The 20,177-nt window shown below is 40.6% G+C and overlaps 8 protein-coding genes across 8 annotated transcripts; 3 read left to right on the top strand and 5 right to left on the bottom strand.

The window, feature by feature from the left end:
- Window positions 1-3,306: 3,306 nt before the first annotated feature.
- I206_103257 (uncharacterized protein) lies at window positions 3,307-5,723 on the top strand (the record flags this gene model as incomplete). The annotated part of the gene is made up of 5 exons (XM_070202708.1): window positions 3,307-4,072; window positions 4,129-4,293; window positions 4,344-4,578; window positions 4,660-5,086; window positions 5,142-5,723. The coding sequence occupies 5 exons, from the start codon at window positions 3,307-3,309 to the stop codon at window positions 5,721-5,723; spliced, it is 2,175 nt and encodes a 724-aa protein (XP_070058809.1).
- A 628-nt stretch (window positions 5,724-6,351) lies between these two features.
- On the bottom strand, window positions 6,352-7,659 carry I206_103256 (uncharacterized protein; the record flags this gene model as incomplete). Its single annotated transcript, XM_019153506.1, has 3 exons — window positions 6,352-7,283; window positions 7,343-7,424; window positions 7,516-7,659. 3 exons carry the CDS (start codon window positions 7,657-7,659, stop codon window positions 6,352-6,354), a joined length of 1,158 nt encoding a protein of 385 aa, XP_019013667.1.
- Window positions 7,660-8,714: 1,055 nt separating this feature from the next.
- I206_103255 (uncharacterized protein) lies at window positions 8,715-10,784 on the bottom strand (the record flags this gene model as incomplete). The annotated part of the gene is made up of 7 exons (XM_019153507.1): window positions 8,715-9,185; window positions 9,303-9,413; window positions 9,539-9,911; window positions 9,983-10,072; window positions 10,146-10,280; window positions 10,354-10,478; window positions 10,545-10,784. The coding sequence occupies 7 exons, from the start codon at window positions 10,782-10,784 to the stop codon at window positions 8,715-8,717; spliced, it is 1,545 nt and encodes a 514-aa protein (XP_019013668.1).
- An 840-nt stretch (window positions 10,785-11,624) lies between these two features.
- Window positions 11,625-12,350, top strand: I206_103254 (uncharacterized protein; the record flags this gene model as incomplete). Its single annotated transcript, XM_019153508.1, has 3 exons — window positions 11,625-11,813; window positions 11,940-12,064; window positions 12,131-12,350. 3 exons carry the CDS (start codon window positions 11,625-11,627, stop codon window positions 12,348-12,350), a joined length of 534 nt encoding a protein of 177 aa, XP_019013669.1.
- Window positions 12,351-12,595: 245 nt separating this feature from the next.
- I206_103253 (uncharacterized protein) lies at window positions 12,596-14,071 on the bottom strand (the record flags this gene model as incomplete). Its single annotated transcript, XM_019153509.1, has 6 exons — window positions 12,596-12,729; window positions 12,795-12,919; window positions 13,047-13,274; window positions 13,372-13,461; window positions 13,646-13,834; window positions 13,932-14,071. The coding sequence occupies 6 exons, from the start codon at window positions 14,069-14,071 to the stop codon at window positions 12,596-12,598; spliced, it is 906 nt and encodes a 301-aa protein (XP_019013670.1).
- Window positions 14,072-14,509: 438 nt separating this feature from the next.
- I206_103252 (Sua5/YciO/YrdC/YwlC family tRNA threonylcarbamoyl adenosine modification protein) lies at window positions 14,510-15,955 on the bottom strand (the record flags this gene model as incomplete). The annotated part of the gene is made up of 1 exon (XM_019153510.1): window positions 14,510-15,955. The coding sequence occupies one exon, from the start codon at window positions 15,953-15,955 to the stop codon at window positions 14,510-14,512; it is 1,446 nt and encodes a 481-aa protein (XP_019013671.1).
- A 446-nt stretch (window positions 15,956-16,401) lies between these two features.
- I206_103251 (uncharacterized protein) lies at window positions 16,402-17,248 on the top strand (the record flags this gene model as incomplete). The annotated part of the gene is made up of 5 exons (XM_070202707.1): window positions 16,402-16,447; window positions 16,504-16,609; window positions 16,678-16,796; window positions 16,869-17,095; window positions 17,189-17,248. 5 exons carry the CDS (start codon window positions 16,402-16,404, stop codon window positions 17,246-17,248), a joined length of 558 nt encoding a protein of 185 aa, XP_070058808.1.
- A 614-nt stretch (window positions 17,249-17,862) lies between these two features.
- I206_103250 (uncharacterized protein) lies at window positions 17,863-20,051 on the bottom strand (the record flags this gene model as incomplete). Its single annotated transcript, XM_019153512.1, has 6 exons — window positions 17,863-18,149; window positions 18,229-19,088; window positions 19,147-19,371; window positions 19,433-19,562; window positions 19,623-19,869; window positions 19,944-20,051. 6 exons carry the CDS (start codon window positions 20,049-20,051, stop codon window positions 17,863-17,865), a joined length of 1,857 nt encoding a protein of 618 aa, XP_019013673.1.
- Between the last annotated feature and the right edge of the window lie 126 nt (window positions 20,052-20,177).

Raw genomic sequence — 20,177 nt, 5'->3', positions numbered from 1 at the left:
GTACCTTTCTGAACATCATCCCTTCCTTTCGGCTTTCCTTCGCTATGGAAAGTAGACAACAATCTCCGCTAATCAAAAAGCAGTACATTCATCAGATCCGTGAGATGTCCCTAATCGTTAATCACCGCTCAAGCTTTTCAAAGGATTGATTAGCGTTCATTTGCATAATAACGGATGTTTGAGATCAATTAAAACGTCCTTTAATTTCGCATGCTAAAATATTTATCGAAACAAGATGTTCACCAGAATTAGTTTGATATTACTCTACATGCGATCAATGGTATGATCCCAGAAGTTTAGGATTTTAATGCAAGCGATTGAAAAACCCGTTTCATAGTGACTTACTAAAGAACAAAGCGGATCAAATCCAGGAAAAGAAATGGTAATACGTGCGATACTGTCGTGATCTATAATCAGCAGTACTATAGACCTCCTTTCGACGCCCTCCTGAACCATTCATCAAGCTCATTCAGGGAATGTTAATTCATCCTCCGTTTAAGCTGGTCATGTACTGCTTTATTGGGGTTTCCAGTCCGAAAATTAGCATAATGCATTTGACTGTTATAGCCTACCGCAGACTAATGAGAAGGGACAATTCCCAACCTATTGAGTGATACCTTTCCGTATCTAATTGATGATTCTGGAAGACAACGAATTAGTCTGGATAATTTCCCCACTCTGTCCGATCAGCTATCAGAGAAAGATTCGATTGATGAATGAATACGAGCGAAATGATGTTACCCTTGAAATCAACTTCAATAACGATTCGCACCAGGCACCCATCCAACCAATCAATGATCAATTCCTGATCAAATATCACCATCTCCATCACCATCACCATCGAGATGTAATTAGCTCATGATGACCATCACGCTGGTGTACTCCTGAGAATGGGCAGTGGGGAAAGTGGGAGAAAGGATTCAAAATTGTTTCATTAAGGCTATTAGTGGCAGGAAGAAAATCAATATCAATCTATTCGCCTTTCCTCGGATTCAAACGATTTCCCATTGTTTCTTTTATCTGTACCATCAGGTTTCTTGTAAAATTCCACTGAGCAGAGAAGTAAGTGATGTCTGTCGTTATCAATGCAGAGTACTCTCTACGTTCTGGGTTGACTGCAGGTGCTAATCTGGTGCATCTTGATAGGACGGACTATTATTGCTCTCCGAATGGCGTTTGACCAACTCGCCAGTAAGTTCAGCTATATCATATCTACCTTCCCTCTGATACTGTAATAAGATCATGTTATCGTTGCCATTCAAAGAGGTTGTCAATTTCCAGTTGGAGCTCTCGATTACCTTACCGAATCTCACGAGAACTCAGCTAAACTCGCCTTCCATTCAGATCCGGTCATAGTTCATTCGATGGCCGACGATCACGCGTACACTGTACCAATGCTTCAAATGTACACACATGGTCACCAAATGCGTTACCGTAAGTTTGGATTTCTCGTTTGAATTCATCAGTTTACCAACACAACTCTTGAATATCCCTTCTATGCTTATAAACATCCGCTTTCTACTTTAATTACCGCTATACTTTTCATTTGCATACATCTTGTTCGCCAAGCCTTCTCATATTGTCGAAACTATAAACCCTAATCTTTGTTAATCCCTGAAATGACTAGAAAAAATATTTGACCGGCACGGTAAACCGGGATGACGAGAGAGGTTGTTCAGCTGGGGTGTTTATACGTTTTTTCTCTCGGTTTTTTATTTTTGGTGGCTTACTCCTAATTCAATTTTTTTAACCTTTTGGTGCTGTAATTCCCCTTCTTTCTTCTGGAAAGGGTAAAAGCCCATGACGTATAGGGCAACAGCTTGATATGTTGCCATCATATCCTTTATTTAATCTGACGATCTACATGATCAAGCCCGTCTATCACCACTTTGAGTCACGCCTCTTCAAATTCATCCATTCATATCTCAATTCATTCACTTGAATATAACTTATATCTTTCTCACGTGTGACTGAGTCGTGGCATGTCTGGAAATGTAAGCTATTAAAACGAGATCTACGAGGATGTTACCGCACACCCGCCACTTTGTCTGTGCGTTTCCAATGTATTTTGATCGGCGCGTTTGTTTTTTTTAATCTTATTATCTTTTCATCAAATGTCTTGACTTTCTCTCTTCTTTCAACTTTCTTTTTTTCTCTGTTATATCTTTACCTTCAATTTGGCTTGTGTAATCTACCGGATCAAGCATAGGTTATTCTTGACTATAGGAGATATTTGTGAGTAATAGAGTGTGATGTCGTTATTTCATAGGTTATTTGATATCGTAATTGGCTGCTGTCATATCCCTGATTTTCTTCTTACTACATCCGGGTCCCTTTTTAACGTTTTAATTCTCCGTATCCGATCTACACCTGAAATTGCCAAAATCACATTCGTAATTTGCCTTCTTTAACATTGTGACCACCTGCTCTGATGATCCCCTTTTTTACTCTCTCGCTACTTGCCGATCCGGTCCTCCTTGTGGCTTCATGAGGCGTATATCAAATGGAAGAAAGGCGGTATAGATTGACTCGGAGGCGGCGGACTTTGATTGAATGATTAATTTCCCTCATGCGCTCTTTAGCTTAAAAGTTTAAAAGCGCAAATCTTAGCTCCGTTTTCTCATTACCTCTCATCATCTTCTTAAATTAAATGAGAATCGAGTTAGGGAAAATGAACAACACGGAGGCGTTCCTCAAAACTTACCCTTATCCCTGTCCGGATCATTTAATGACTATTCGTCAACGATTTTCCACGGCGTAAAATGATGGACTTTCAAAGGTTATCGCAGACTAGTCTCAAGTTATTCACTCCTTGATCCTTGATTATTCCTATCATAGTTCTCACGAAGATCATTTCTGACTTGATCATCGACGGTTCATTCTACTTTCTCATTCTTTTTCATCTCTATATACCAATTTTCATCCATCTAAATACCTTCTACAACTGCGACTTGTACTTGACTGTATGGGAATCATCGCTAATCAATATACCTCGACTTGATATCATCTTCCGACCATTTACGCCTATCGGTGTCTCACCTGCACATCGGCTGTCTCGGACATATCGAATAACAACTACGCCGCCTGTTTGATTTTGGGTTGACTGACCACGTTGGAAATCTGTGCAGGTAAGTTCATATTTGAATTGAATCTGATTCACCTTTTTAACTCCCAACCCAATCTCATCCTTCTAGACTATTCTCCCTTATCCCCTTCGTCAACCCTATTCAGTGGTACGTATGTGACTAGATGAAAGAAAAGAGAGTGTTCCGTCTGACAAATGTGTTACTTTAATTCCCATCAGACATGTATCACACCTCATCCGCCGCTCTTTACAATCCGGTAGCTCAACCTAGGTTCTACCAACCTCCCTCTCATATATCGACAACACCTATCATCCCAGCATCGATAAGAGCACCTTACATACCTAGAACTACAGCAATGGATCCTTTTGGAATGCCTCCCTCGCCGTCATCGCCATTCTCGTCCCACGAATCTAATCCTGTACCCTCAGCAAGTACATCAATACCATCCTACCAAAATTCAGGATCGTCTTACTTGCCATCAAAGTCGTACATGTCATCACCTCATCCCACTCAGCAATTCGATACCATGACTACCGGCACCTCTAGCTTCGTATCTCAAGGAGGATCTGGTAGTAGTGACAGGCCTGCTGTGACAGTTTATGAATGGGGACCTAGAGAAGGTGTACAAGGTAATCAAATCATAATAAAAGCAGATGTGATTCTTCCATCAACCACGCCACCCGCCAACTCGGATGGATCTTCACCTCATCCTTCACCACGTAGCAAGCCAACCAAAGCTCTGAGGGTAGTCTTCGGCACACATCCAGTACAAACCGCTGTCACTACTCTCGATACTTCAAGCGGTTCTCAAGATGGTCAATACTACCAACTCATGGCTACCGTACCAAGTTATTCTAGTACCGGAGCCGGCTCGCAAGGATATGGAAACAAGGTCAATGTGTCTGTGCAAGTTTTAGCGGGAGATTTCGCGATCGTGGAGACAGTACCTGTTGGAGAGTTCTTGTATACAAATACCGGGTCAAGAGGTGAGTCCAGCAGTTTGGTTGTCCCCTATCGATTTCTCGTACTGACACCATTATAGGTAATCCGCTCAAACGAGGAGGCGAAAACCTAGAGTCCTCTAGACCCTCTCCTCACCAGGTCCACCGACGAGTCATATCCACCAACTCAGCTGCGTACACTACGCCAGAGCTACAACAGTATGCTACGATGCCTTCAACATACCATCCTAGTCCTTCCGGCAGATGTGAGTGTAAATTTTCTGAATCATGGTCCTGTACTCACGAAGCACCACAGCCGTCTCCGATTCTGTCGCTTCATGGCAAAACAGTCCCTACGCTTCTACTAGCACACCCATGCCAGCCGTCGCGCATCCTGCTCCACCACCTTATACACCGGGCAGCATCCAGCCAAGTTTGATGAGGTCGACTCAGCTTGGACCTGGCATGCCAGCTCCCGCTCCATATCCCAGTACCGGTCAGAAGGCAAGCTTGGAGATGGCGGGTGATTTGATGACCATGTCGAAGGGATGGTGAGTGACCCGGATTCCCTCCTATTTGTGTGTGTGTGTGTATTCTACATATGGTATACTGAGCATCTCTTACCCTCACAGGACTCAAGAAGAATGGCATGCCCGAAGAAGATTGGTCCAGTTTTGGCGCAGGCAGGATGGAACTACCATACACGCCGCTTTCAAACCCATTTCCCAAGCTGAATACCCTGCATATCAACAATCAATCATTGTTTCCTGTATATTTCGAGAGGACAAAAATGTATGCTACGTTACTTCGGTAGATGCTATCTATCTACTCGAAGCGCTAGTTGGAACTCGGTTTACGGTCGAAGAGAAGAACAGAATCAGAAGGAATCTCGAAGGATTTAGACCACTGACCATATCAAAAAGTAAACCTGGAAACGAAGACTTCTTCAGACTGATTATGAACTTTCCGAATCCCCGACCGAGGAATATCGAGAAGGATGTAAAAGTCTTCCCTTGGGAGATACTAGGACAAGCTCTTAAAAAGATCATAGGCAAATATGTGAGTTCAGAGAACGGACAGCTAGAAGTTCAAACTGACTGATACCTCTGCGTAGTCTGCAAATTTCTATCCTGCTAGTCCGATGGCACCTCCACCGCTTCCCGCCCAATCGTATCAATCGACCAATTATGGTATACCAGGACCACTTCAACCCCTCTTACCTTCTAATACCCCAGAAGATGAGTACATCAAACAAGATCCATACGGCTCTACTATGTCTGTGAATAACGCAAGCGGGAACGGTCAGCCAAACTCTGGAGGCTCTGTGCCTCACCTAACGTCTCACGGATCATCCGATTCCTCTTCATACGGTCATTCGAATTACGCGAATCCACATACCCCATCTCAACATCCCAATTCGCCTGGGGCATATCGACATACAAATACTCCTCACGGACAAGATGAGAAGGGTAATAGCTACTTGAACCTCTCGCCACCGTACGGAGGTCAAGGTAATCAATGGGTCAATCAAGGCGATCCTAACGAAGGGTCTAACCCTTCATCTGGGTCATATGGAATCCCCCCAAATTTGATCTATCCGGATCAGCCTCATCAACTACCCCATGTTCATCAAAATGTATCAAGGCAACCAAACCCAAATGATCTGAGGATCAATTATCCTGGAATGTCTTTGTAGAGTCACTCTAGCATTGAGCTCATTTTGCTTTTAGAATCGAACATCATTCATTGTATATTTATCGCATTTATCCCATCATTCACGGACTTTCTTCATTTACTTCCGTCCTACCCAATCTCTTCGCTTACAGATATATCTATCTGAGCTATTGAAGAGAGGTAGTGATACTTTTGATAAATAATAATAATAATAATTATAGTCTGACCTTTGTCACTTGTAAATTGACTTACAGAATTGTCGTTGTATATAATTAACTATTTCATAAGACTCTCTAAAATCAAAGAGTCATATCATATGTAATAAAAGACTATTGCGCTTTGTTCCAAAATTTCAAGTCAAAACTTGGAATAAGCATAATAGCTCGACGCACACCAATCATTTTCTTCAAAACGGGACTAATATTAATGAATGCCACCCAAAAACGCCATGTTCTAGTATATTTCCTATCTTACTCAGGTACGAGATTGAACGCGAGCTTTTACTGAAAGGCGCACTCCACCAGGGCAATGCATCGAATTGAAGGAGTAAACAAGTAAGTGTATAAAAAAATATGAATCATACTTAAAAATATATGATCATATCAAATGATCAAATTGAAGCTAAGTATATAATATATATATATATATAATCAAGAGTTATGAGCCATTCTTAACTTATTTCTCCTGTGATGCCTCTTTCTCTTACAATTCTTCACTTTATGCTCTACTAAAGCTTGCTCACCAGCCCCATCAACTCCTTCAGAATCAGCAGCAAGTTCTTGCCAAGGAGGTACATCATTTTGATCTTCGTCACCATTGTCTTGTTCCTCATCATCGTAAGAAGGTTGAGTCTCGGTCGCTTGAGGTCGTCTGCCTCTTGTCTTGGTGGATGTTTTACCGCCGTAAGCGCTTGTGGAAGAAGAGGGCGGAGATGAGTATGAAGTTGGGGATGAAGTAGCTTTCGTCGAAGGTGAATAATTATCTTCGCTTTGCGATCCTGGTCCAGCTGTAGATGTTGCACCATTACCTGAACTAGAGCTATCAACTCCAGAACCGGAAGAGGAATTGGTCGACCCGCTACCACTAGTACCAAAAGCAGCAGTTTGAGCACCTGGAGTCCATCCCCAAGCTGAATTATAAGAAGGTTTAGTTTCCCAATCAGGTGTATAATCAAGATTTGTAGGTTCATTTGCCCAATATAAAGGTTGAGTTGGACCTGAAATTTTACCTTTTCTAGGTGGATTTGGAGTAGGATAATTTGATCCTATTCCACCTGAAACATCACATTTAAATCCAGTCATATACATTTCATTTGCAGAATTTTTACCTTGCCAAAACCAAGCACATGTACAACCATTTTCAGGACAATTAGGTAAATTTGAAGGAATTTCAAATGTTGTTAATCTTTTTCTAACGCATTTTTCTTGAATTGACATAATTGTAAAATCTTCCATTTTAATTTCAGATGCTTTTGAAGATTTAAATGAAAATGCTAATGCACATCCTAATAAATTGGATTCAGAATTTCCTGTCCATCCTGATTGACTTCCTGTTTGACCTCCTGAATGGTATGCACCTGAATCTATTGGACATGCATCATCTGTTGGATTATTTGATCCGAAGAACTATATTCTTTTCTACATGCAATTTCAAGTGTTAAATCTTTTCCTGGAATAAGTGTAGTTACGGCTGAAGGTTCATCATTGGCATTACCGTGAAACCACTTAATGAAAAAAATGTAAGGATATCAGCTCCGAATAATAGAACAACAGATAAAAGCTGGGTCCGTACGAATACAGCCAAAGAAAACCTACCCATTGATCGAATGATTTCCCAGATAAAGGAGTAACAGGATCATAAGATTGACTAAAACCATACATGGACTCAGTCCATATGGACATATGAGCTTTCGCCAAGGGCAACAAAGCGATCAACGCGGGAGTTGCCATAGAAAACATCCTGTATAGGCGTGAGTTCGTTATCGATAAGAAGGATTAAGTAAGGTAGTCTAAGTGATCTTAATGTAAAGAGCGAAAAAGTGTTGATTGCCCAGCGAAATGCGTCAAAACGATGTCAGGGGATAGAATACACTCCACAGAGCTCAGCTCTTGTGGTGTTTCTTATAGGTCAAGAAAAGATATACGAAAGGTAGTAGGTATATCGATTGAAAGAAAAAGAGAACAAAGCAGTCAATGGCGAGGAACTACTCTATCCTTTTCATAAATGCATTACATAGCTTTCAACATCAAACAAGATCTAACTAAAGTCATTGCAAGTACAAAAAGCATAAAAATCGGTTTTTGTAATCTTCTGATATTTCGCGTATTCTTGGCAGATTCAATCACGAAAGTCGCGACAAAGGAATTAACCTTTCATTCACTTGGCAAAGTATCGACCAAAAATCCTCGATATTCCTCCGCAGAGGTCGTTCCCCCGTACCTCGGTGTTGAAGGAAGTGAAACGCCCTTCGAGTCATTCCTTCCTGATTGTGTCCCCAGGAATTGATTGATTCTTTGAACTCATTATTCAAAATCTCCGTATACTCTGTAAGATACTTGAAACGCGTTTGCTAAGGGACTTTATAACCTTTCCTTCCTGGAATAATCTGTAATCATCTTGGTTCTCCACGGGGAGATTCTAGATCATGTTTCATTCATCTGGTTCTCGAAGGATGGCCTGTCTGTTACTTTGATCGATCAATTTAGTGGTGCATTGTCCCTTGACCCCGCTTGGTGCATCAATCAGAAAGATGAGCGGCAGTTCATGATGCTTTGTTTTCAAAGAGAAACCTTCCTGCTGAAGATTCGTAGGCAAACACTGATAGCTAGGTTGAAGTTTGACTAGTTGAATCCCCTTTGCATACTTGTTCCAACCACGTGCAAAAATGCAGACTTTGCATGATTTTCGATATATAGCTACAAACGATAATTTGGCGATTTCAATCACCAATCGTGATCTTCTCCAAGCGTTTTCATATAAATACAAATTCGGATCTCTCACCAGTGGCCAATTCTTATACGCTATCGGTCCCGTCGTTCAATAAAGCACATATTGTACTTATCAAAGCGACAAGGCAAGAAAGGCCAAAAATGATTCTAGCGTACCATGACCAACCCCAAAGATTTGATCCAGCGGCGATAGGTACAAGTATGCAAGAAATGACAGCTAATCCACCTCCCATAATAGACATGACAGTCTCGAAAGAAGGTAATATGAATGCTCCAAGTATGAAGAAGCAAATTAATAATATTGATACAAGGGGTCTGAAAATGTTTTTCAGCATTTCCCTTCTATCGTGGGAGATTTGTCCAATTGAGTTGGAACTAGGCATCGGAGGAAACATTATCAGAGTCGAGGTGGTTGATGCTGGAGTCAAAGGAGGTGGTGAGGGTTCAACGTATCGTTCTTCTTCTCGTATAGTCGTTTCTTTCGATAGATAAATTGTGGGTTGAAGATTGAACCAGGTGTAGATAACATCGCATAGCTATAATTGGGCAACGAAGCGTGAGCTACACCCTTGACATACAAGCTGGAAATTTCTTTTCGGAATTGAGCGACCGAGAGATGGCGGTGGAGGAGGATCATAAGACACGAAACGTACGGGTCGTAGGCCCAGGGGTAGCTTGGTCAATGGGTTTAAGGCTACCATCCATACTGCTATCTTAGCCATAGTCGGCGAGAAGGCTGCCGTTTTAGCCAGATCTCTAGAAACCTATCCACAGCCACGAAAAGAATCAGCTATCTGCTCAATACTCCTTTCGTTTGAGTCGGACTAGTCCAGGTCGTGTAAAGTGATGTGCCGAAGCAAAAAGTCAGTCGAACATAAAGGACACTCACTTCATCGCTGACATCCCGTCCAAACATCAAATACCCAAACACAGCCACGATAACATAAACGACCATGCAAGCTCCATAAGCAATTTCTACCACTTTATCGGCTTGTTTGGGATGCTTCATATCCCTAATGAGGTTTGGGATAAGGAAATGTCCACCGAATCCACTAATCAACAGTCCGAATGAAAGGCCCAATTTGATTATACCATGAGAAGGAAATAGGTCTGTAGGGGCAGGATGTGAGATCGATCCCGGGGAGCTTGAAGTGGTGAGACCGGTGAAAATGAGTATGCACACCAAAGCCCAAGTCGATAAGACTCCAAGGAAGGATGTGTAAGAAAGGTATCGCAATGGTACAAAATTCAGTGGTATTATGCTAAACATGAATGAGAATCATTTAGCTCTAAGTCCTTCAACTTACATGTTTGCGGTACAGGGTCAACTTACACTGCCATACCGACAAGTTTCCATTGATTGCTTGAGAATACTGGCCAGACAGCCTCCATGGTATCCGAAAACAGTACGATGAGGGCAATGCTACGATTGAGGCAGATGGAGGAATCAGTCACACTGGTTCTCGGTCTAGCATAGCAGCAATAGTGGAACTCACATCCATATACAACAATCGCCCACGAATAAACCTGTTATCCATTTTTCAGCTCTTTCGCCAAGTCCATATCGAGCTACATCTGCAAAGTTTCTCATTCGACGATCTTTCTCGATGATCCGAATCAAGATTTTCAGCCTAAGACCAATTTGAAAGATAGCAGTATGTAAGCGTTTCCACCGCGGATCGATGACTCATGGATTTTACTCACGTCCAGAGGGTTACTGCGCATATAACACACAGAAATATAGGACCAAGAACCCAGCCTGCATGCGCAATGGCTATTGGACATGCTAAAAGTCCCGTTCCTATCAGATCCCCCAGAACATTGAGCAGCTATACCAAACAGCGTATCAGAGTCTGTGCACTATCATGCATATCGGAACGAAGTGCTGAACATACAGTCTGAGCAAATGTAGCTTTTCCCGGTTCGTAAATGTCCACTTCTTCACCTCCTTGGCTTTCTTCTTCCTCCTCGCCTTGTTCGACGACATAATGGCTCGTTATAGGTTGGATGGGTGATAAAGGTTCTATGAATTTATCTTTACCTAGTAGGTGAGTCCTTTCGGTAGGTGTGTCGGCGGGGTCGTATAATGTCGGTGTAGATGCCGAAGTCGAGATTGGGGTAGTCGTTCCGGACATCCTGGTAGGATTTTGTGTAGGTTCGAGATGAGAGAAATCTGAAGGAAGAAGTGTCCTTTTATGATACAGCTAGCTGGTGAGATTCCCCGTGGTATGGACCTTGACTTCTTTAGATATTTACTTCTGACTAACCAGCGCCCTTCAGAAGCTTGTTGATGTCCCAACTTAGACGTAGAATTTTTCTTGGATTCGCCGTACCGTTTTTGAGGGATTTTCAAGATATCGTAGGTTATCACTGGTCGAACCAGAACATATGTTGTGATCACACTGGAGCACTTTTGTAGCTGTGATGACAATCAACGGTCTATGAAATGATTTAGTAATTGATATGTTTCATGAGTCGAAATAGATGAGTGATTTTCAATTTTGCGTGCTATTTTTTGCCACCTTCTTGACTTGCTTATTCTCAGGCACGGTTAATCACGACACCTTATTACACCATATCGAATCATCCTTCTTATTACTTCATCTTCATCATCAACATTATCACAATCTGCAGGGGTCGGTATATGCACAGATGACTTTCTTCAGATCTAAGCTGTGTGTCGATCATAAGTACCTCACCTTGATGACGCTAAAGCAATAATAACAACATCAATATCAACCCAGGGATGAATTACCTTTTTTGTTTTTGTTCTTTCCGAAACACCTAAAAACACGCTAAACTCTATAGTAGGGTCACACAAGAACAACAAGCGACATCATCCAAATGAAAGCAATATGCACGATATCGTGTCTGTGAATAGGATGTTTTGTTGTCTTTTTAACCTCATATTGATACTATGAACAATACCCATAAGCTAGCCATTTTTACAATTAAAATCCACCTTAACGCTCTTCATGTTCATGAAATACCTCGCCGCCTCTATGGCACTCTTAACTTGCGTCTCAGCGTTGAAGCATGAAGAAAGAGATGTAAAAGTATTAGCAGGAGCACCTATAAACGCACTAAATTTGACTGTAATTCCTGATTCGCCCGTAGAAGGTCAGAACGTTACATTAGATTGGGGTTACGGAGATGCAGGAAGTGTAAGTCGACGAATTACCGCATCTTCAGGAATATCACTCTTCAATCCATTTTTACATAAGATTTTAATTGATTCAAAATGGTATGAGGAATGATGGAAGTGCTAATTGAAGATTATGATTTCATAGGCTCCATACAATTTACAAATAGGTACAGGAGGTTATTATTCAAACTTGACATGGTTATACGAATACACCAATTTGACAAATACCAATTTAAGTTGGAATGTGAATGTAACAGCTGGTGAAACTTTGTAAGTAGTCTTTCAAAGTTGAAATTTCACTTTCTTCTTTTACTTTTCCCGACTGATGTTGAGTAGAATCTTTCAATTATGGGATGCGATTAATACTACTACCTACACGCAAAATCATCTGATCTTACCCAATAATTCTACCGAAATCAATGTCAACAATTCAACCATATCTTCAAGTTCTTCTGCGTTGCCTTCTGAACCGACGACAGAGGACAAAACCGAAGATGAAGACGAATCTTTCTTAGGTGAAGTATTATCTACGATTCAAAAAGAATTAGACGAATAGGTTGAACATACGCAAAAACCGCTGCATGGTTGATGGACCATTGTTGATACATCTACTTAAGGAATGAAGATGTAGCAAATACTGGATGCATCTTTTTAAACTTGTGCATTATTACCTAGAAATACAACATATATCTACCACTGTTATTGACGCTGAACCCTGCATAAAAGCATATTTATTACTTTTTCATTCTATCAAAAAGAACTAAATCAGCCCGAACTCCCTCATTAATTAGAGGAGATGAATTACCTCTTTTTGAAACGATCATAGACTTGTTCATCCGTTGCATTCTCTGTACGCGGTGCTAAACCGGCCTCAGCCCTTCTAGCTTCTTGTATAGCATAGATATCCGAAGCAACTCTTTGATGCGGACGATGGACTATTTTGAAAAATATGAATTAGCGCCTTCACCTTTTATTTCGTTGTATTCATTGTAATGCTCACATCTCGCAGCTGCATAGTCTTCCGCTTCATTTTCTCGCTCGGCAGCTTCAGCAGCAGCTTGTTTACGATGTTCCAACATTTCCCTCTTTGCTTTTTCAGTCATTTCAATATTACGCAGACGATTGCTAGATCATCATAACCGACATCAGCTCAAAAGTCTATCTAGCAACAAATGGGGTTATTATGATCCCAGAATCACCAGGAGAAATTCTGCTGAAATAATGATACAATCTCAAGTGAAGCTTAACTTACTCCATACCCAAATCTACTTCCGGTATACTAGTTAACATACCTAAAGAATTGGTAACATTGCCTTCATCATCTTGAGTCTTCTTTTTAGTCTTCTCTCCTACTTTATACCTCTCTGCTATTTTATACAACTCAGCTTGAGGATCATATGCCTCCTTCACAGCAGATTTGTTATCATCCGTAGCTGATTCTCCTCGTGTTTTCGCCAATTCAGCTTCGATATATGCCATCCTATATCGATGCGGCAGTGTTAGCCAGGATGACCCTCAAGTTCAAAAGGATGACGCATATCCGATAAAAGGATAATGATGGAGAGAATTTCGCTCACATATGTTTATCCACGTCTAAAGCATTCGTTTGTTGTGTAAAATTATTCGAACGAACGAGCCTTTTCGCTTTTTCGTTATCATCTCCTTCACTATTAACAAATGAGCCATGATCAGTAACTACATTCCCATAATCGTGATTCAAAACACGATCCAAGGAGGATAAGCTCTCTTGACAAGATCAAAACCACGATGATGTCAATGAAAAAGACATTCTACCATATATCCCGTATATCCCATATATTCAAACGACAACAAAGTAGAATGCCAACTTACTCATCTTTATCTTCACCTGCTCTAGAAGGTCCAGCTTGTAAACCGAATTTTTCACCAGCATCTAATTCCTTTTTCTTATTTTTACCTTTTTTAGCTTGTTCACCTCTATTTAATTTCTCAAGATCAATACCTTGTTGTGATTGAGATTTTCTTAATTTTCTAAGTAAAACTAAATCTTCTATCGTACGACTATATTTTTTACATATCAAATCAGCAAAACATCTTCATATTAAGTAAATGACAGTGACTTTGTCCTATTATATCAATGTGAGTTGGAGATACTCACCCTGTATCATCTTCTTCACCTTCCAAGGCCGCCTTAAAACCTTTGATTTCGTTTTCAACATTTTCCGAAGTTACGGTTCGCTCGTTATCGACATTGGCTTTATCACGCACTGAGGTTGGTCTTGATCGTTTCTTGAACATTGCTCTGCTATCTAGATGCCAACTTTGGGATTTCAATCAAATCTATTTTGTCGAAATGTGCAATAAAGTGAGTTCGAGAAGAAATGACAGAAATAACAGCGAATATTGTTTTTAAATTACAACCTCCACCTGGTCCATACGCTCGTGATTTTCATAAGATTTGGTTATGGCTCATATCTCTCTGCAATTCCTGTCAAAGCCAATTGGGACTCATGATCATTCGCTGGCAATGAGCAGTCATGCTACTTCCACGAGCAAATATCCATTATATTGCATAGTTGTATTACATGACATAAATTAAGGTGAAAGGAGGATTCCAACCTGCGTAAAAAGAATTATAGTTCATTACAGATAGCGTGCAAAATGTACAGTACAAAATAAAATCGCATCCAGTCGCCTAAAGCTGAGCGACTTGCAGTAGCACGATTGTTCCACTGATTATATTCTACTAGCTAAATCAACCCAAAACGTATTATCCATACTTTCACCTTTGACTCCTATTTCCCCTTGTCCATCTTTCACATCACCAAGTATACCACCTCCTCCGACAGCTTTAGAGACTCTTTCCATTACGGCTAAGCCTAATCCTGCATCGGAACAGCCTTCTATCATTATCGCATCAACTCCTATCTTATCAATCTGATCATCAGGCGGTATACGTTCTAAAGTTAACATTCCAGCAAATAACCTTTGAGCTGCACTTGTTGAATCTATCCCAAGTGAAAGCGGTATAAGCTGTATCTCATCTTGCTCAATCGTCGATTTAGTGATTTGTTCGCTCAACGGAGAGTTTTCGTAATATAAAAAACCTATTCGTTTTTTACCTTTCCCATGTGAAGAGTGAACACGCCGCGAGATTTGTCGGAGGATAGCTTGAGAAGACGATTCAGCTTCTTCAGGTAGATTTGTTGGGCGAGGAAAGATATTATTTGGTTGAAGGAGATAAACGGGTACTCGTGGAGAGTAATGTCGATATTTCAATCCTGGTGTTGATGGTGCTGATAATTCTACAGGTTTAACTTTTCCGCCAGAAATAGATGTACCCTTGATTGCAGTTCCTCCATTTGGTATACCGTCTGATTTCTTTTGATTTGATTTCCAGGGTTTACCATGTAGAAGTATTTCTGTCAGACCTTCTTTACCATCCACCTTATCAACTATTTCTTTTATTCGTTCTATACCCAAACCTCCAGGTCTAAGAATATCAACACTACCCCCACCTCCTTTTACCCAATTTAAACCATTGATGACTGTACTTTCCACTCCAACTCCGCAATCTCCACCATCTAATATACATCCCAATCCTTTCGATTTATTTAGATCATTGTATACATGTTCAGCTTTTGTTGGACTTGGTCTTCCGGATGAATTAGCTGAAGGCGCAGATAAGGGTAAATTCGAATAATGGATTAAAGCCAATGATAATGGATGAGAAGGCATTCTAATAGCATTGGTTTGTGGTGCAGGTAGTGGAGGACGGTTTATTGATGGGAATAATAGTGATAAAGGTCCGGGCCAAAAAGAAGTAATTAATTCCATATATAATTCTGAAATTTCATATTTATTCGGTAATAATGTTCTAAGCATGTCCAATGATGACACGTGAATGATAAGTGGGTTATCTGCTGGTCGATTTTTAATTCTGTATATAGCTTTACAAGCTTCAGAATCCAAGGACGAAGCTGCTAAACCATATACGGTTTCGGTAGGTAAAGCGACCGTTTCGTGATTATGCAAATGGTTCGAAGCTGTTTGAAGATGTTGTAAGATTGACGAAGGAATGTCGAAAGAAGGGGAATCCAGTGGATGAGCAGAAGAAGATGATGGATGGATCTCGATAGATGAGAAGTCCAGGCATGGCAGTATTGGTGTATCGGATGACATAGTGGCTAATATTCGTATCTGATAAGGTCTATGACGCTGATTCAGTAGACTAGTCTAATTTAATTGAGCTTTTTCAGGCGGGCTTACTCACCGACGAACGAAAGGGAGCTTTAGTTTGTACTTCAGCAAAGCTCGCCTCATGCCTTAGTGGGGCAACTACGAGATGCGGTCAACTCCTTTAAAATTTAGATCTTCCTTGACAGATATCTTGCTCCTCATTCTATTTATTGCTGTTAGGGTGCTCAATCCGAAATTTTGATTCCGCTGATTTGGTTGATCATCACGTGACGACACCTTTATTATCAATGACAACAAACGTATATGTGAATAGCATAGACGAGAACCGCTCATCGAGCTGCTGATACTTAAAGAGCATGCAAGACACCTTTTGCTCTCTCAAACTTGGAAGACTGTTTGAGATTCAATCGTCTCGGTCGCATTGCACAATGGCGAAAATCGTTCCTCCCATGAACTTCGGCTTGGTTGAGGATGGTAGGCTTTATTTCACTCTGATTCTACAAATATAGTTGGCTGAAGGGGTATAATAGGGTTTTACAGATCTGCTCAACCTTCCGAACTGAATTTTTCATTCTTGGAGAAACTTAATTTGAAAACAATAATTTGGGTAGGAGCTGAAGAACCTTCCGAAATATTGTTAGTTCCAATCAAAAGTAAATTCAATGATCATAATTAATCTAATTATTAATTACTCTCTTTTCCAGATTATCATTCCTTGATTCACAAGGTATAAAACTACATAATCTTGCACCTCAAGTTTCGTTAAATCCACATTTTCCACCACCATATACAGATAGCGGAGTAGTACCTATTTCAGGACAATGTAAAGTCATAAAATTCCTCAATTGTCTTTCGTAAGTAAGACCACTCGCTAATAGTATTCTTTTCCCAATAGATCATTTACCACCACTTCCTCCACCACCTGAACCACTTATCATTCAATCTCTAACTCTATTACTTAGACCTTCAACATTTCCAACTTTAGTTTGTTGTAATATGGGTAGACATCGTACAGGTACAGTAGTAGGATGTTATAGAAAATTACAAAGATGGGCATTGAGTAGTATATTAGAAGAATATAGGAGATATGCAGGTATGAAAGTTAGAATATTGAATGAGCAGGTATGTCAATCAAGTACCTTTCCTTATTTGTCGAAGCAAGACTGTTTTTTAAAGGTCATAGCTGATCGATATCGACCTCGACCACTTGAACAGTTCATCGAATTGTTTGATACGGATTTAGTGTCAATAACTGCAGAACAAGCTTTGGCTTGATCCTTTATACCTTTGGCTTATTCAGAAGACTTTTATATGCACGACTAAAAAATCTCGGTACTGGAGTTTGATTCGTTGGTCTTCATAGCTCTCCACAGAAGCTCTGGCACTGGTCTCCTATAGTACGATTGACAAAATAACTGGAGCATAAAGCCTGTGCATCACCCAGTCAGCTACTCGATTTATTCAGTCATTATCCGGACATAGCTGATTTACCAGCCGCCAGAAGGTCACCCTTCATAACGTTTTGGTTGTATACAATAGAATAGAAATCTTTTTGACTTTAGATAATTGTGTAATTCATAATGAACTGTATGCAATCTTCATGCTTTTCCGAGACTGCCTGCATTGTAGACCTTAAATTTGAAAATGGGGGGATCATCCAGAATTTCTTGGTTCAGGTAGAAATGCACGGTACTATTGATCCGTATGCAATACATGAAGATTGATCACTAAATTAGATTATTAAAGATACTTATATATATTCCACTTTCTATGTGTATAGATACACGCAGAAAAGTCTAAACTACGATAATAACGAATTGTATGAAAATTCATCCTTTACCTGTAGATACTACCAATCACGTTACTCTAGCCACTACAGTTAAATTCATCTAAGCCGAAGAGACAGGAGCAGTTCTAGGAGGAGCTTCAGAGTATTTTGGAGAATAATCTGTATCAGCCGAGGCGATAATAGAAGGTGGTTTGGGTAAATGTTTTTGGAAGAAGAAGTATCTCTTCCAGAACCAAGGTGAAGATACTTTAGCTTCGTAACTAATAAATTCAGCAGTTGGTACTGAGAATACTTGATCAAGTTCTTCAAGTGTAAGTTGTTTGGTTTCTCTGACGAAGCAGAAGATCATGAACCATGCGATCAAATTCAAACCAGCGTAGAAACCGACTATAATAACGAGTCAAAAGAATTGGTAAGCGACTTTCTCATCAATGAAACAATGTAAGTAGAAGAAAATTAAACTCACAAGCACCGGTATTGGTCATTACTGATCTCATTCTTGGGAAAGTGATACTTAAAACACCAGCGAAGAAGTTATTGATGAATACCACAAAGGCCATACCTTGTTCTCTTTGGATGGTTGGGAAAACTTCCGCAGAGTATTGGAAAGCGACAGGACCTTCACCAAGAGAATACATAATGGTGAAAAGATAAACGAATAAAACGACAGGACCGATTCTTGCACCTTGAGATCCAGTAGTCTTGAGTAAGGATAAACCAGCAGCCAAAAGGAAGATACACATCAAAGGGAAAGTGATAAGACATAATCTTCTTCTTCCGATAGTGTCAATCATGAATAATGTTGGAATAGTGAATACTACTTGAATGGCACCGTATCCTAAGGAGGCGTAGAGGGCTTGAACGTCGGTGTAACCTACATCTGTGAAGATGGTCGAAGAGTAGAAAGAGATAATGTTGATACCGCACATTTGTTGAGCCAACATGACAGTTGAAGCACCATAATTGGCTCTTCTGATTCTAGGTACAGTAAAACAATCTCTCATTCTAGAGAAGTAATTTGATCCGGGGTATGCGACTTGCTCTTCAGTGTAAATGATGTAAGAGTAATAGTAGTCTCTAGCGGCGATGATGGGATGAGCTCGAAGTCGAAGGAAAGATTGGAAAGCTTTGTCATATTTCTTGTGCTTCATCAACCAACGAGGTGATTCAGGTGTGAACCAAATACCGAGCATTAAGATGAATGCGGGGATGAATGCCGAACCAAGTTGTAATCTCCATGCGATCCTTCCGGTATCTTTGACAATGACGTTTGCGCAGAAACCAAGGAAAATACCAGCTACTACCCATAATTGCCAGAACATTGTTCTACGTACCCACTATGTTAGCCAAGTACCATACAGCATGACAACTGATAGTGACTCACAAAGCACCTCTAACTCTTGCGGGAGCAAGTTCTGCTGAGAAAATAGGGACGGTAGCATTCTTGGCACCGATCCCGATACCCATGACGAATCGTACAGCGAACAGAGCTTGCCATGAGTGAGTGAAGCCGGAAGCGATAGGAGTAGCAGTGAGACAAGCAGCAGTTAGGAAAATTTCACCTCGTCGACCCAAATAATGGTTAAGAGGATCGGTAATGAAAGCGCCACTGCGAATGCATTGAATCAGGCATGAAATCTTTCAACGACATGATGTATAATTAAACTCACATGAGACCAGCAGTCAAGAAGATGATAGCGTTCACCGCTCCGACTTTCCATTCATTCGCACCTTCACCAGTGATACCGAATTCGGCAGGGAAAGATAAATTTGCACCATTAGAACCGGTTTGATCCCAACCTATATCAATTGTTTGACTATCAGCTATGGTACAGGGAAGGGAGAATCGAATTGACGCACCTTGGGTGGCGGCACCAATAGCACATAGAGAGATTGAATACCAAAGCATAAATGGACCATGCCATTTGTGATCCCTCTCATATTGGAGAGCGGCGATCTCCTCTGGAAGGAGACTAGGAACACTTTGGAAATGCTTTTGATCTCTGGCAACTAAAGCTGCTCTTCCAAAGAGATCAGCGTATTCGCCAAGATTATGGTTATTGGCAAATGCTTGTGCATCAGCTACCACTTGTTCTGGGCTTTCACGCTACAAGTAAAGAATAAAAGAGAATCAGCTTGGCGTTCATGTTTAGGAGGCATAATCTCCGATCGATTACTCACCCTAAGAGGGTTATGGATGACATGGATGGCTGCAGCACTTTTTTCATCATGGACATAGTTGTCTCGATTCTCAAGATGAGCTTCTTGAGCCTTTGCTTTTTCAGCCATAATTGGTTTGTGTATTTGATTATAGAGAAACTAATATAATTGGTTGATGGACGAGTTAAAAACAAAGTAATAAGAAAGAATATGGGGGGCACAACATGATCAAAACGAACTAGTAGTGGAGCTATA

The sequence above is a fragment of the Kwoniella pini genome, chromosome 4 (genome assembly GCF_000512605.2).
Source record: "Kwoniella pini CBS 10737 chromosome 4, complete sequence".
Lineage (NCBI taxonomy): Eukaryota > Fungi > Basidiomycota > Tremellomycetes > Tremellales > Cryptococcaceae > Kwoniella > Kwoniella pini.
Note: the sequence above shows the minus strand (reverse complement) of the source record. Positions and strands in the feature narration are given on the sequence as shown.